Genomic DNA, 14,902 nt, shown 5'->3' on the forward strand with positions numbered 1-14,902 from the left:
TTTTGCAATTTTCCCTGTGTCTAGGAGAGGGCAATAGAGATGTCTTGTTTATGGCTAAGCGTTCAACAGTCACTTATTCTCAGTCCTTTGACGAGTTACGAGTCTCTGCAGTTACTCCTTTCCACTGCAAAAAGAAGCTTTCTCCGAGTAAAGCTGATGGAGCACTGGTCTATAAGCACACACATAATTAGGATGCTGGTGGCAGCACTATCCTATAAGCATAAACATAATTATTTAGGATGTAATTTGACAGTTACATCATGTCCATTTAGCAAAACAGCAGCAGTAGCTTCCCCACCAGGGAATATGACCTCCCTAGACAAGGGCTTTCCCAGGGTTTATAGTACCAGACATGGAGTCTCTCTTTGGAATGAACCCATCAGAAAAGCTGCTTTCTCCCATAGCAGACTTGCCACTACTACACTAGTGGATCTGGCCAACTGGTAGTTCTGCACAAAGGGTCCCCAGCTAAGGAAGCTGCTGACGACAATCCTCCCCCAGCAGCCTGCATGGCACCGCTGGTACAATGAATGAAGGCTAGCATCTAGTTAAATCTAGTTCCAGTTTGTTTTCTCTGTGTCCTGTAACCAGTGGCTCCTTCAGCTAGAGGATCGTATAACCTAGTTGTGTAGGCAAGCAACAGCCATGGTATTTGCCTACAATGTTCTGAAAGCTTAAGGGGCCACCCTGACCAACTAATAGGGAGCAGCCCACTTCTAACACTGGGATTTTTCACTTCATAAAAGTAGCTTCTAAGAGCAGCGTTATATACTTGCCCAGAGTACCTCCATTCAAACTTCTTTTTTTTAAGTTTTAAATTAACTTAGCAAGGGTCAGGATTGCTTTTCATACATCTTAGCTTTGGCTAAGCCTCCCTAAATCCCATCCTCTCCTCCCTTCCTTGCCCCCACCTCCCCACTTAAACCTTAAGAGTTCTTATTTAAAATTTCTTTAAAAAAATACTGTCACTATGCAAGGAATGTTTACAGTGAACTTTGCTAGTTGTAACAACACCCTTGACTCTGAGCTGGTGAGAAAGTCTACTCAAACCCGAGAGTGAGGAGTTCTTTTTTCTCCTGATGCCCCCTTAATTTTCCTTGTGGATCTTGTCTAGGAGATAAATACCAAAGTCTCTTTTCCTCAAATAGAACCATCTTCCTGCAAAGGAAGCTGTTTCCACCATAGAATTTTGTCTCCTCTGAATCCCCATGCTCACACATTTCTTTTCCAATATCTTATGTTCACCCTGTAGTAGACGCGTTCCTAGCCTTATTTTTCAATTATGAGAAGCATTTTTCTTTGTATGAGTTAGACAGTGTTTTATAAAATGGAGGCTATGATTCATTGGTGGACTATAAAATCAATTTAGTGAGTCATGGCATCTTTTAAACAAAACTGCATTCCACTGGGCAACCAACCTACAGGTTTTCAAATTATTTTTTATCTTAATAGAAAGTCCAAGTGCATTATGCCCCTATGAGTATAACTGTATATAAATAACAACTACCTGTTAAACCACATTCTGAGAAATAATTACAGTTCAGACAGTCTCATCAATTAGAGCCCATTTAACAGCCAAAAGGATACCACAGACAGTAAATTCCAGGGCAGTGTGGGGAAGGATAGTTCCTTGTAGGAGAAAGTCTTGTAGGAGAATTAAGATTGAAGCGGGGTCCAGTAAAGCTGGACTAGAAGAGAGAAGCTAGTCTGAGACTGGAAGAACAGAGGTACTGAAGGGCTATTATAATGTAATCTGGAACTACATGGAATAGGAGGTAACCCAGAGTAATGTAAAGAAACAACATGGACTAGGCTGGGGTGGGGCTTGGTGGCACAGCACTTGCCTAGCATGCAGTAAGGTCCTAAGCTGACTGGCAAGCACCACAACAAAGGAAGACATTCACATGAAGAGGCAGGTATAAATTGGGAAGAAATCATGAAAGGGTTCAGTGATTGGATTTGGGGGATAGGTGTGAAGATGATGAAATCAGCCAGTCCTAACATTAGTGACTAGGCTGAGACATAAAAAATAGCAGGGTGGTTTTAGAAGAGAGTATGTTGGGCAGTGGTGGCACATGCCTTTAATCCCAGCACAAAGGGAGGCAGAGGCAGGCCGATCTCTGTGAGTTTGAGGCCAGCCTAGGCTACAGAGTGAGATCCAGGAAAGGCTCCAAAGCTACACAGAGGAACCCTGTCTCAAAAAAAGCAAGCAAGCAAGCAAGCAAGAAAGAAAGAAAGACAGACAGACAGAAAGGAAGAAAGGAAGAAGTGTAATAACACTAATGTTATAACTAATAGTGATACTCTTTACTAGTCTGGGATACCTCTATCTGGGAAGAATGTTAGAGAATATAAGCATTTAGTCTTAAGGTGCTCAAACTGAAGAACCAAAGCCAATTTTCATCAAGGTCTTATGTGTTTAGATGGAGCTTAAAACCACTTGTATTATTATTTCAGCTATCCATGAACTGAGCTAAGGTGGAAAGTCAAGACATCTTAGAAGGCCAAGGAAAGATGTTTCAAAACTTACAAGTCAAGACATAGGATGCATGTCATCACCTAGAGTTGCCTGCACTTGTGAGGTGTGTGTTCAGAAAGATGAGCCTTGGTGCTACAGAACTTCCAGGTCCACAGACAAGTAAGAGTGAGGCAGATGCACTCAGGATCAGAAAGAGGTTCAGTATACGTGGACTCCTGTCTTATAAAGAGTGGTCATGCCTTAGAAATTAGAGCACAAACTTGGGCAAACAGATGTCCCTTCTTAGCTAGAACTTCTCATTCTCATGAGAAGACAAAGGTCAAGGGAAAGAAAGGAAGCCCATCAGCACCAAGGACAAGAGAGCTGTCACCCTGCTTTTCCGTAGGTATCATGTCCCATGAGCTGCTCCCTCAGAGGAAGAAGCCATCAGCGTCAGGAAGTGGCAGAGGTTTCCGAGGGTTTAAAAGGACAGTGTCTGCAGCATGACCCTGCTTCAGACTACTTAGAAATAAAAATTGACTAAGAATAACAAGTACTTCCTTACTTTCCTATCTGATGAGTCAGAACCACTGTCTGGCTTGTAGTTTAAATTGGGTTATTAAATCACAGTGTAGCTGGCCAAACTTACTGAGTGTAGACAAATATTTTTGGTTTTTATCATATGTGAACTCCTATGGAAAACTTCCCTAAATGGCACTTGTATCAAAGCACAAACACACACACACACACACACACACACACACACACACACACACACACACACACACACGGGAAAGGAATATGAATTAGTAATAATGGTACTTACTAAAACTTAGTAACTTTTAAAAATATTTTCTCAAAACCACAAATATTCTACAACATAGTAGGAAGAGAGAGGAATTAGAAAGCACATGAATGAATGAAAGACCGTCTGCCTGAACAGAATCTCCATCATTGTTACATACCCCAGAGCCCCATCTCAAATCTCATTATCTATAACAAAAGAAAGGCTGGGAAATGGATTCTGTCACAAGATAATGCCTGTCACTTAGGCTCATTCTAATTCCAAAGAGAAACATTTTAGAAGCTACTTTCTGTCTTCAAAATTAGGAGCCCTCCAAATTGTCAACATTCTCTCATATCCCTTTTCAAAGTGCCAGAATCATACTGAATTATCAGTGGCCATATTCCTGTGATATTCCACTGTGCATGTTAATTGATTTTTGTATATTTTCTCCAACTTAATCTGTGTTCTAATGTATTCCAGTGGCCCTTCAGGGAGCAAAGGAAAATTTTTTCTTCTCCTCTCCAGAAAGCATGTCCTAAAGGCAGTACTGCTCAAAGAAAGCTCCGGAGGAAATGTGACATTAACAACCTGTTTTGTTCCTAACTGATGTGTCTGCCTATGAAATGGGATTGGGAAGAAGCATAACTCCATGGGCTTGGGAGAGGCAGGGGCACCTGGAGACTGTTCCTCACCAGTGGGACAACAGCAACTTGAGTTAGGAATACATGTAAGGGCAAATGAAGATTTATAGATAATTAGCCTTGTTTTTTAACAAAATCATGCTTCCTTTAGCTCTCTAGTACATTTGCATGGGAGAGAATTAACCACCATGAAGTATGAAGTATTTTTTAAAGTCTGTGTGCACATGCACGTGTGAATATTCACACGTACATGCCTTGACCATGCTAAGTATAGACTCACCACTGAAATTTGCGAAGACAATACATGCTAAGTACAATTAACACTCGGTGTGCCAGGGAAGAACATGGGTGTGGTCAAGACAATGGTCCAGTTTTTGAAAAGGAATAAGGCAGCAGGTGTGGTGGCACACCCCAGAATCCAAGCACTTTGGATGTAGAGACGGGTGGGTCATAGTTTGAAGCTAGCCTGAACTATGCACTGAGAAGCTGTCTCAAGAAGAAAGGGGCAGGGCACTAATAGAAGGATATAAAACAACTACCCTAACATAAGGCAAGCATAAGACACCTGCTACCATGGAAGTTATAAGGGGTTGGCCAGGCATACTCTCCAGATTTTGAAATGACTGGCAGTGGCAGTGTCTGTGATGGAACTTAAGACGGATGAATGGATGAGGCTGATAAAGGCAGGAAAGGCTAACCAAGAAACAATGGAAGGTAATAATGTGGGCCAAGGAACAGAGACAGGAAAGGAATGAACACGTGTGGAGAACAGATTAGAAACTGGAGCCACAGAGTGAAAGCCCATCAGTGCAACCAGACTCTGTTCTCCCCAATTCCTACCTCGGCCTAAGACAGGGTCTCACTCTGTAGTCCAAGCTGACTTGAACTCATGACAACCCTCCAGCCTTGGTCTCCCAAATACTGTAGGATTTGAGTCACCAATGAGGCTCAGGATAGTGTTCTTAATATAGCAAACAATAAGGAACCATGGCACATTCTGAGCAGAAGAGTGACTTGATTTAGATGATTAATGGGAACCATAAGAACAACAATAGAAAGGGATCTACAGAGACAACCAACTGGTCTTGTTTTCCAGAAGTCAGGGTGTCACAGCAATGGGGGTACAACAACAGTGGGGGTACACAAATGAAAATAATAGACTACAAATGGAATCAACTCAAACATTACAAGTGAATAGATTACAAGAGAAAGAAGAGCCCAAGATAACTAACACCTCAGGCTCTGAGGGCTTCTTTCTCCTTGGGTCCAAAGTCCTTTCCTCAGAAAACTACCGGCACACAGGCATGCTGAACATTGTTGTACTGCTGTACCACACACACACACACACACACACACACACACACACACACACACACACATGCACACCACTCCCTCCATTTGTTTCAAGATAATTATTACAAGTTGTAATCATTTTAATTACTTTGTATGTATAGGTGTTTTGCCTTCATGTATGTCTGTGAACCATATGTGAAGTACCTTTGGAGGATAGACGAGGGCATTAGATCCCTGAAACAAGGTTAGATGGTTGTGAGCAGCCATGTGGATGCTAGGGATTAAACCCTGGTCCTCTGGAAAAGCAGCCAGTGTACTTAGCCACTGAGCCATTGCTCCAGTCCCCCAGCTGTAATCTTGAGACAGACTGGAATAGTGGTTAAAATAGCTAACACTCTGTAGTTCAGTTTCCTCATGAATAAATTAGAGATATTAGAACCAAGATGTCACAGATAATATCACTTTGAAAATGAATAAGTCAATATATATAAAGTGCTTAGAACACTGCCTGGTACATAGAAATAGCTCAAATAGTACACATTATTTACTATTGAAATTATTTGTGTGGGGGATGGAGATAGGGAAGAGAAAATTAAGCTGGGCACAGAACAGTTGAGGTGAAAGACCACCTAGAAAGGGTTTGACAATGGCCTAAAAGCAGTCTAGAAGGAAACCGTGGGAGTAAATGTATGAGTGTCTTCCTGCTGCAGCCAGAAGGGACTCAAAGCAGACAGATAGATGGGAGAGGTCAAAGGGTTGGAGCAAATGCAAGCTCTGGTCTGATTTCTGTGGTTTTAACCCCCTTTCGGGCACACCCAAATTCCTCTTGGAAATCTTTCTTGCCGTTCCTTTCCCCCTCTACTCCTCTTATAATCATATAGAAATGAGGTAGGAAAGGGCACATTTTTTCTCTTTTTTTAATCCTTGTCCCAGCTGTAAACAGAAGGCAAGGATATGAAATACTAAAGAAAAGATACAAAGCAGCCACAGATGTACAGTAAAGGAAACAAGTGCAGCTATGTCTATCCAGGCCAGTGGCATGAGACTGACGGTCCTCAGAGTGCCCAGGCTTAGACTCCAATGCTAGTACATACTGCCTGTCAGCCAAAACAAAGCAAATTTTTGTTAAACCTCTTTAAACAGAGTATTAAATGATTCAGGTTCATTGTAATTTGAAAAATATAGAGAAGTAGAAAGTATACAATGAGATTTCACCTATGCTGATTTTTCCAGCACTGCTAAAATTACCCTTCACTCTCTGCACAGTTAGTTATAAACATACTTGCAAACCTATTGGACCCTGTCAAGTAATGGTGTGGCTCTCTCAGTATCATCCCATTACTGCTCCCTGAGTTGGGGTGGGTTTGCTCTTTGCTTCTATGTCTCCCTTTTTCCTCCCAACTCCTGCCTTAAAATGTCATCACTGAGCTAGACAATCTTGCCAGCCCTCTTGCACAATCACTAGTGACCCTGCTCACTTCCCCTCTCTCTTTCATGACAAGTCTACCTCCTTGCTTACTACCATTCCACATAACATCTTTGAAACGTTTTTCATTTATCTTGTTGCATTTTCTTCCATCTTCCAATAATTTTGTGTTCTACTTGATCACTACCTCTTCTTCAAGTCCTAGATCTTGTCATTCCCAGTCACACCAATCTTGCAGTACTCTGAATGTCGGGGGCACCCAACTTTCTTCTTTCATTACAGTTCACTATTTCTATCATGAGTCCCTAAACCCTTCACCTCACTACTGTCCTTTACCCCACTCATTCCCGTGCCCCTACTTACATGGCTTAATTCCCATGGCCAATGACTGTAATCGTGCCTTGAAATGGTATTCTATGGCCATGTTCCACTTAGTTATCTAGGCTGGCCAGATAATCAAGTGATCCTCCTGCCCCTGCCTCCTGAGTAACAGAAAATGCAAGCACACTTCCCCATACCCAGCTACGATGAGCATCTATAAGAAAGCACCTCCACTAATTCCTCTGTTCTTTTCCATCCACGACTTTACAGCTTATCTGCATACTAAAACAGGTTCAAATATGTTTCCTTCTCCACCTTTCTTCTGAACTCCTGACTCAAGTAGCAAGTCTAGGAACAAGTTCTTTATCTTCTCCCATTCCCAAACTTATTCTTCCCAAAGCTTTACCCATCTTAGTAAATGGTAATTTCATCTTCCAATCTGTTCAGGTCAAGAAACCATGAAATCATCTATTTCTACTTCTCTCTCACCCCACATCTAATTCATCAACTATACCTCCCAACTATATCTTCACAGAAATTCCTGAACTTGAACCTTCTCACACTTCCACTACTACTCTACTAATTCAAGTCAACACTGTAGCCTGAATTTTTTTCAGTAGCCTACTCTTCCTGCTCCACCCAGTTCCCCTCCATAGTCCATTCTTAACACAATAGCCAGATCACATCTGTTAAAACATTAGTTAGAATATGTCACTTGGGCTGGAGAGATGGCTCAGTGGTTAAGAGCAGTGACTGTTCTTCCAGAGGACTTGAGTTCAAGTCCAAGCACCCACACGGCAGCTCACAATTGTCTCTAACATCCTCACACAGGCATACATGCAGGCAAAATACCAATGCAAATGAAATAAAAGTAAATGAATTAATTTTTAAAAAAATGTCCCTCTTCTGCTACTGATACTCAAAAGGCTTCTCACCTAACTCTTAATAAAGACTCAATTCCTTAAGGTTTCCATGTAGTCTGTCCCCTTTTCTACCTTCCTACCCTACCCCTACTTCTTCCTTTGCACATGGACCCTAGCCACACTGGCCTTAGAACTGTTCTCATCAGACCCACACTTATCCCTGAGTTTGTATACTTGTTCCTCCCTGTGCCTAGAATACTGTACAGAAAGTTCTTCCCCCAGTCACTAGGAAAGTGCCTAGAATAAAACAGGCACCCCCAAAATAATAGATAAATTTGAAGACATGTTTGCTGTGGTTTGGGTATAGTTTGTCCCCTCTAAGGATTTATATGCTGGAAGTTTGGCCATGAGCAAAGATGCTGGTAGTTGGTGAAATCTGTATGAGGTGGAGCCTAGTGGGAGGTAATTAGGTCATTTGGGGCACTCCCCAGAGATTAACTCATGAAATGAGTTTTCCTATGACTTGTTATAAAATAATGGGCTGCCTCCTCTGTGTTCTCTGGCTCATCATATATCTCCTCTTATTAGTTCCTGCCATGATATGATGCAGCCACCAAAGTCAGTGGCATACTACAGCTTACACTGTCATACTCAACACAGTTCTATTATTTATAAAGTACTCCCCTTCAGATACTTTGGTATAGCAGTGGGAAATGGATTAATGCAATACTGTACACTCATTTTTTCTGTTTTCATTCATTATTAATGTATGAACATTTTCCTTCATTGTCAGATGTGCGTGCCTTAAGACCCTAATTTTTAAGAGCTGATAAGACTCAATTTTACAAATACACCACAAATCAAAATAAAACAAAACAAAACAAACAAACAAAAATACACCACAAACTAGTTACAATTTCAACTTGAAAAACTAATTGGTTTACAAATGGGATAAACTGGGTGTGTCTTCCTTTGATTTTCTAAATTTCAAAAGTGTCACTTCTAAAATAGACACTGAAGTGTTCTGTGTCTAAATCCCATAGAGCACAAAATGGGCTAACCGTGAAACCTTAGAGTGAATTTGTATTTAGTTATGTTTTAATATTAGCTGATAAAACATCAGACATTCAGCAAATAGAATTACTATTTTAGTCATCTTATTAATAAAAGGTCATTCTAACAACCTCCATTACCAAATTTTCCCTCCACATTTTGCCAAAACTCAAACTAGTATAGAAAAAAAAATAACCAGAAATGGTTTTTCTTTTTATATACCCACATGAGAGAAAAATAATTTCAAGAAGAAAAACATTAATTCCTATGCTACAAGTTTATTAGCTTATAAAACAAGGGTTTTATACAATTTATACAGGATATTTTCCTATTCAGACCTCAGGGCTACCTTAGGATCCACTAATAAGTGTGACCGCCATCCCCCACCCCAGCAGCTTCAATTCTAGATAGACAATGTAACCTCTAAGTTAAATGTGATATTGTTCAGTAGGAAGAATGTGTTTCTCTCTTTTAATGTCTGACAAATTCCGTTTTAAAAATGTAGAAAAAAAAGACACTAGAAAAAGAATAAAAGAGCGGTACAAGAATTAAAAAAATCAGGGCTGGATAGATGGCTCAGCAGTTAAGGGCACTGACTGCTTTCCCAAAGGACTGGGGTTCAAATCCTAGCACCGACATGGCAGCTAACAACTGTCTGTAACTCCAAGATCTGACACTCTCACACAGACTTACCTGCAGACAAAACACCAATGTACATAAAATAAAAGTAAATAAATTTAAAAAAAAATAAAAATCACTTGTAAAATAAGTATTATCATGGTAAAAATTGTGATATTTGAATAAATTTATGTGCATAAATTATTTAAAAATACTATAAAATGTATGGTTTTTTCCCGTCATTTGTTTTGATTGGATTTGATTGTGCTTTTGTACATTTTATTTTCACATACTTCCACTTTATTTTTCAAAGGTCAGGATCTTTAATGTGGTGTTTCTCATGAGTGCTTCCTCATACCTCACAATGATCTGCTCATAGTCCACCCTTCCAGGAAGGAGAACCCATCAGACAGAATGTACCTGTTTTCCTGTGTCTCCCTTTACCTGAGTGGCGCATATGTGTTATCATTCAGAGATTTTTTTTTCATTAATTAAAATGTCCTTGTGGACTTTTTTTTTTTTTTTTTTTTTGGTTTTTCGAGACAGGGTTTCTCTGTGTAGCTTTGCGCCTTTCCTGGAACTCACTTGGTAGCCCAGGCTGGCCTCGAACTCACAGAGATCCTCTGGCCTCCGCCTCCCGAGTGCTGGGATTAAAGGCGTGCGCCACCACCGCCCGGCTTCCTTGTGGACTTTTAAAAAAAAAAAAAAATGCAACAGAAAATGTTCAAAGAGATGTTCATGTTTTCCAGAATAACAATTTTAGCTATAAGCAATTATTAAATATATTACTCTGAATGGAAAGAAGTAAATTAAAGCATTAAGCAACAGAAAGATAAAAATAATTATTACTTAGTATTTACTGACTATCCAGTGATTTATAATGTGCTAGATAGGCACTTTGCACATATCACCACATTTCATAACAAATCTGTGAGATGTGTAGTATAATTATTACCATTTTGCTAACTGTATAATAGGGTCTACCTCCAAGCAATTCATCAATTTACTCAGGTAGGGCAAAAACAGAATTCATTCTCAAAGCTGTTTGTCTCTAGAGCCTATGCTCTTAATTATTACCATACTTAACTTCTACCCAGCCCCCCACCCTCCACCATGTAGATCAAAGCCAATCCATCACATCTAAGAGGCCAGCTCCATGACCTCTATGATTCCATCCAGAAACGACTCCATCATCAAACATAGTGACAGTTAAGAATTCATACAATACTAGTTATACTCCAGGCCTAAGGGAAGGTCAGCAATAGAAACCAATGAGGGGAAAGAAGAGGGAAAAGATAATTATCAATTTCTTCTTCTAAGCAGCTCCTTACGGTTGCATTTTAGTGGACATCAGGCAAAAGTTAGAAAGGGGAACCCAAACAGGAACAGAAAGCAGAACTGAAAAATGCACATAACAAAATACCCCTGCCCACTGATGCATTTACCCCACAACTAAGAAAGGAGATGTGGAAGGCCTGCAGGAGTGGCCATGAGGCCCACACTGGAACAAGACACAGACTAACAGAAATGCTCACCAGCAGTTAAGAATAGCTGGGTGCAGATGACCAGCAGTTTTCAGAAGAGGCATAATCAGAGCACTCCCGAGTTAGGCCAATCTGAAAGGCATAATCAGCCCAATGGCTGAGCAACGCGATGAATAACGAGATAGATAACGTACTCAAGAAGAAATAAGAAGAGATAAAAAAATTCAGGGAGATAAAAGCAAAGGCGGAAGAAAGCTCTCCTGGGCCCAGGTAGAATTAAGAAACCTGGCAGAAAGAAGCTGTTCCTTGTGTTGGGATCATGGTGACCTTTGATTCTATTCCTATTTAAACATCTGCCTTGCTGGCTAAGACATCTGTTGCCACCCATAGCTAGAATGACATGTTGTCTTGAAGCTTTGTTCTACTTTTAAGAATACACTTCTATTAAGAATGTATAAGCGGGGGCTAGGCAGATGGTGGCTGTCAGTAAAGAACCTGAGGTCTGACTCTCCCCCATAGCCACACTCTCTAAAAAACTGGGCATGGCTTTGGTCTATAATCCTAGAGCTGGGGAGACAGAAACAAGAGAATCTCTAGAGCTCATTGGCTAGCTAGCCTGAATTCAGTGAGAAACCTTGCCTCAAAAAGTAGATGGGGAACAATTAAGGAAGAAAACCCTCTGCAAAAATCCACACATACATGCATGTGTACCTATATACATATCCACATACCCACACTAACATATACACACACACACACAAAAGTACAAATAGGGTGGAGATGTAGCTCAGTTGGTGCTTGCCTAACATGCCCAAGCCCTGGGTTTAATTCCCAGCACCACATAAGCCAGACATGGTAGTGAAAGTGTCTAAAGTATAAACTCTGTACAAGCCTAGAGTATGAAGTTTTACTGAGTAAAGCCAAACATACTTGCCAACTACTGAAAATATAAGTCTTAAATTATCTTAAACAATGGAGGGGATGGGGGAACAGCTCAGTGAGAGCACTTCTTGTGTGAGCGTAAGGACCTGAGTTCAGATCAAAGCACCCACATAAAAAGTCAGCCATGGCCTCACACTTGCCTGCAACCCCAATGGGTGAAGATGAGATCATTGGGACTAACTGCCTGCCAAGCTTCCAGGTTCAATAAGAGAACCCATCTCAAGGGAATGAGGCAGAGTGATAGTGTACAACACCTGACTCCTCCTCCCCAATTCATATGTGCACTTACTAGTGCAAAACACACACACACACACACACACACACACACACACACACACACACACACACGGAAAAACATACAAAGGAAAATAAATTAGCATCATTCTATCTCTCTACCCTTCCATTACCCTGACGCATTATTCCCAGAGAGATTTTAGAGACCATGTTCTAAAACTTCTTCCTCTAACTTCCCTGTTAATAACTGGATGTTGTAAAGTTATATATGTGTACCCCAAAATTCAAAAAGCTCCAGTACAAAGATTAGGGATAGTTCCATGGTGAAAGGCCCTGAGTTCAATTTTGTTTTTACAATAAACAAAGAAAAAGGTGTTTATTTTTAAATCCCAGTATAAAGAAAGCAGATAGAAGCAGAACACCTCAAGTGTGGGGGGCCAGGGAGAGAGGAAGTCCTACGGTTCCTAATATGGCCTTCATTTCAGCTAGACCCAACTAGCCTCCATAGTAGCTGGCTCCACTAAAAGGTCTTCCTAGGTAAAGCGTAAAATGCAGTGGGCCTGACTTCAGCTTCTCAACTTACAAATAAGGAAACTATCATAGGAGATGAAAGGAGCTGCTTCCAAAAGACTTCTGCTACCTCTGTTAAAATGGAAATATTGTCTCTGTGTGATAAACCCACACTTAAATTTCTAGGGTTTTTTAAAACTTCAAAAATAAATTGTTCTACAACTCCATGCGATCCCTCTTCACCAAACTCCTATTCAAACTTCACATTAGTAACCATGCATCCATAACTGCCAACTTCGGACAGCTACTCTGCTAGGGGTATGTTACCTGCGCTCATTGAACCATCACTACAGCCTTCGTTAAGTCAAGAAAGGTGGCTCAGAAACTAAGTGTAACCTGTCCAAGATTACAAAGTTAGGCCGGGATCTTGCTGCAATTTCTAAAGCCAAGCTCAGACTCTTGCACTCTTTCTAATCCCAGTGCCTTGCCCATTCATGCCTACGACTCCTAGAAATACAGGCTTGTAAGTGTTCCTTGTCATTTCAGAGCGCACAGGTACTTTTCCATTCAGTCCAATTGGGCAATGCCTCATGCTACAGCCAAGTAGAAAGGCATTGGAGCCGCTTAAAACTGTGAACTCAAGTTAGAGACCTGATCCTTGCACTCACCTCAGATCTGAATACGGACCTTCAACCTCTAAAGGGAACATTTCAGCTGAGAGGAGCAGTTTAGTAAAGAAAGCAAGCTGGCGCTTTATAGTACCAGTATTAAATAACAGGTACATTAGAATTCGTGTTGAGAGAACTAGAGGTCACGGTTAGTCTCCATACATTAGAATTCGGGTTCAGAGACCTGGGGTCAAAGTTGGTCTCCATAATTTGGTTTTGGCCAAGGTAAAAAAAAAAAAGTTTAGATTGAGGCATCCTCTGAGAGTTGGTTGTGAAGTGTTAAAAGTATGTATCCCGGACCTCCAAAACGGGAGGAATAAATTTCTCTTGGTCTTTGTTGGGGAACATGGGAATATTTTTATTGATAAATTTTAAAGTAGGTCTTAAGGCCACCCTCCAGAAAATGTGAACTAAAACCAAAGCAAGTCCTGAGTATTAGAGTTAGAATTTGAAGTGGGCGGCGGTGCTCCATCCAGCTTTACTAGCCAAGCAAGGTATGGGCGGTTGGTACCTGGGACTTGGAATCCCTACTTCCCAGCCTCCGCTTACCTTCTGTTCAAAGTAAAGAACTGAGTAGCTATAGGCTACAGCAGGGTCGGGTGTGGGGCTGGTTGGCAAGCTCAGGCTGCTCAGGGTCTCTGACCTAGACCGGATCGTCGTGGCGGCCCCGAGGGATAGGAAAGGCAGGAGCAGGAGAGCCCGGCAGCCCATGGCTCGGGCTGGCAGCCACAGTCTGGGCAGCTAGAGAAAGAGGGCCACCGACAGAAGCGCGCAGCCTAAGCCCGGCCCAGCTCGTAGCTCCGCCCACTGCAGACTAGCTCCTCCCCGCGGGAAACCCGAAGCCTGGCAGCTCCTGGCCGCACAGGCATCGCCTCTGCCACCCTAGCCACACGCCCTCCCCCTCCTCCCCGCCTGCCTCCACTGCGGTCACCGTCTACGTCGGCCTTTATCCCGTAGGGCTTTGCCCCATCCTTATCTATGGCTCCCCAACCCCTATCGCTACTCTAGGTCACGCCATATCCCTGCCTTTATCGTCACCATCACAGTATCCCCGCAACCTCAGCCCCACTGCAACAACCCGGCTCTCGGCAAATCCTACATAATGGCGAAAGAGAGGGGAGGGGGGGAGGGGAGGGGGGGAGGGGAGAGGAGAGACTGAATTTATTGACAATCTCCACCAGGCATGACGACACACACGTGACCTCTCACTCCCCCAGAACAGCAACCCTGCAGACCGTGTATGTCTGTCATTTCTACTTAGATGAGGACACAAGTACAAGGACCCGACACTTGGGTCTCTCAGGGAGCAGGAGAGGGAAGAAGGTTTGCAGATCTCTCCGCCCTCCTGCAACCTGGTCCGGCTCTTCGCCTCCATAGTGCCCCCAGGGTCCTCAGTTCTCGGGCCACCCCATCCTCCGCATCCCCCGCCCAGCCCATCCCTTCTGAGCCCGCTGGGTCGTCCGTGCAGACTGAGCCTCCTCTCAGCCGGAGGAACCCATCAGGCCCCGCCAGGCTGGCCGCGATGGCGGCTCCCTCTCCCACAGCGCCCCCTCCCGTCCAGCCCGCGGCGCCAACCTTCACCCGCTCCCACGCCCTCGGCCACC

At 42.4% G+C, this 14,902-nt stretch overlaps 1 protein-coding gene across 2 annotated transcripts in view; it reads right to left on the reverse strand.

Moving 5' to 3' along the window:
* LOC128095239 (lysosomal Pro-X carboxypeptidase-like) overlaps window positions 1-14,425 on the reverse strand; it is a 53,097-nt gene extending 38,672 nt beyond the window's left edge. Inside the window, exon 1 of one of the 2 annotated variants that reach the window (XM_052714058.1) lies at window positions 13,848-14,425. In XM_052714058.1, the coding sequence (XP_052570018.1) occupies window positions 13,848-14,009 (162 nt within the window). In that variant the 5' untranslated portion in view covers window positions 14,010-14,425. The remainder of the gene's footprint in view (window positions 1-13,847) is intronic. The other variant, XM_052714060.1, reaches the window with a different exon arrangement.
* Between the last annotated feature and the right edge of the window lie 477 nt (window positions 14,426-14,902).

The sequence above is a fragment of the Peromyscus californicus genome, unplaced genomic scaffold, assembly GCF_007827085.1.
Source record: "Peromyscus californicus insignis strain IS unplaced genomic scaffold, ASM782708v3 Scaffold_4__1_contigs__length_199733344, whole genome shotgun sequence".
Taxonomy (NCBI): domain Eukaryota; kingdom Metazoa; phylum Chordata; class Mammalia; order Rodentia; family Cricetidae; genus Peromyscus; species Peromyscus californicus.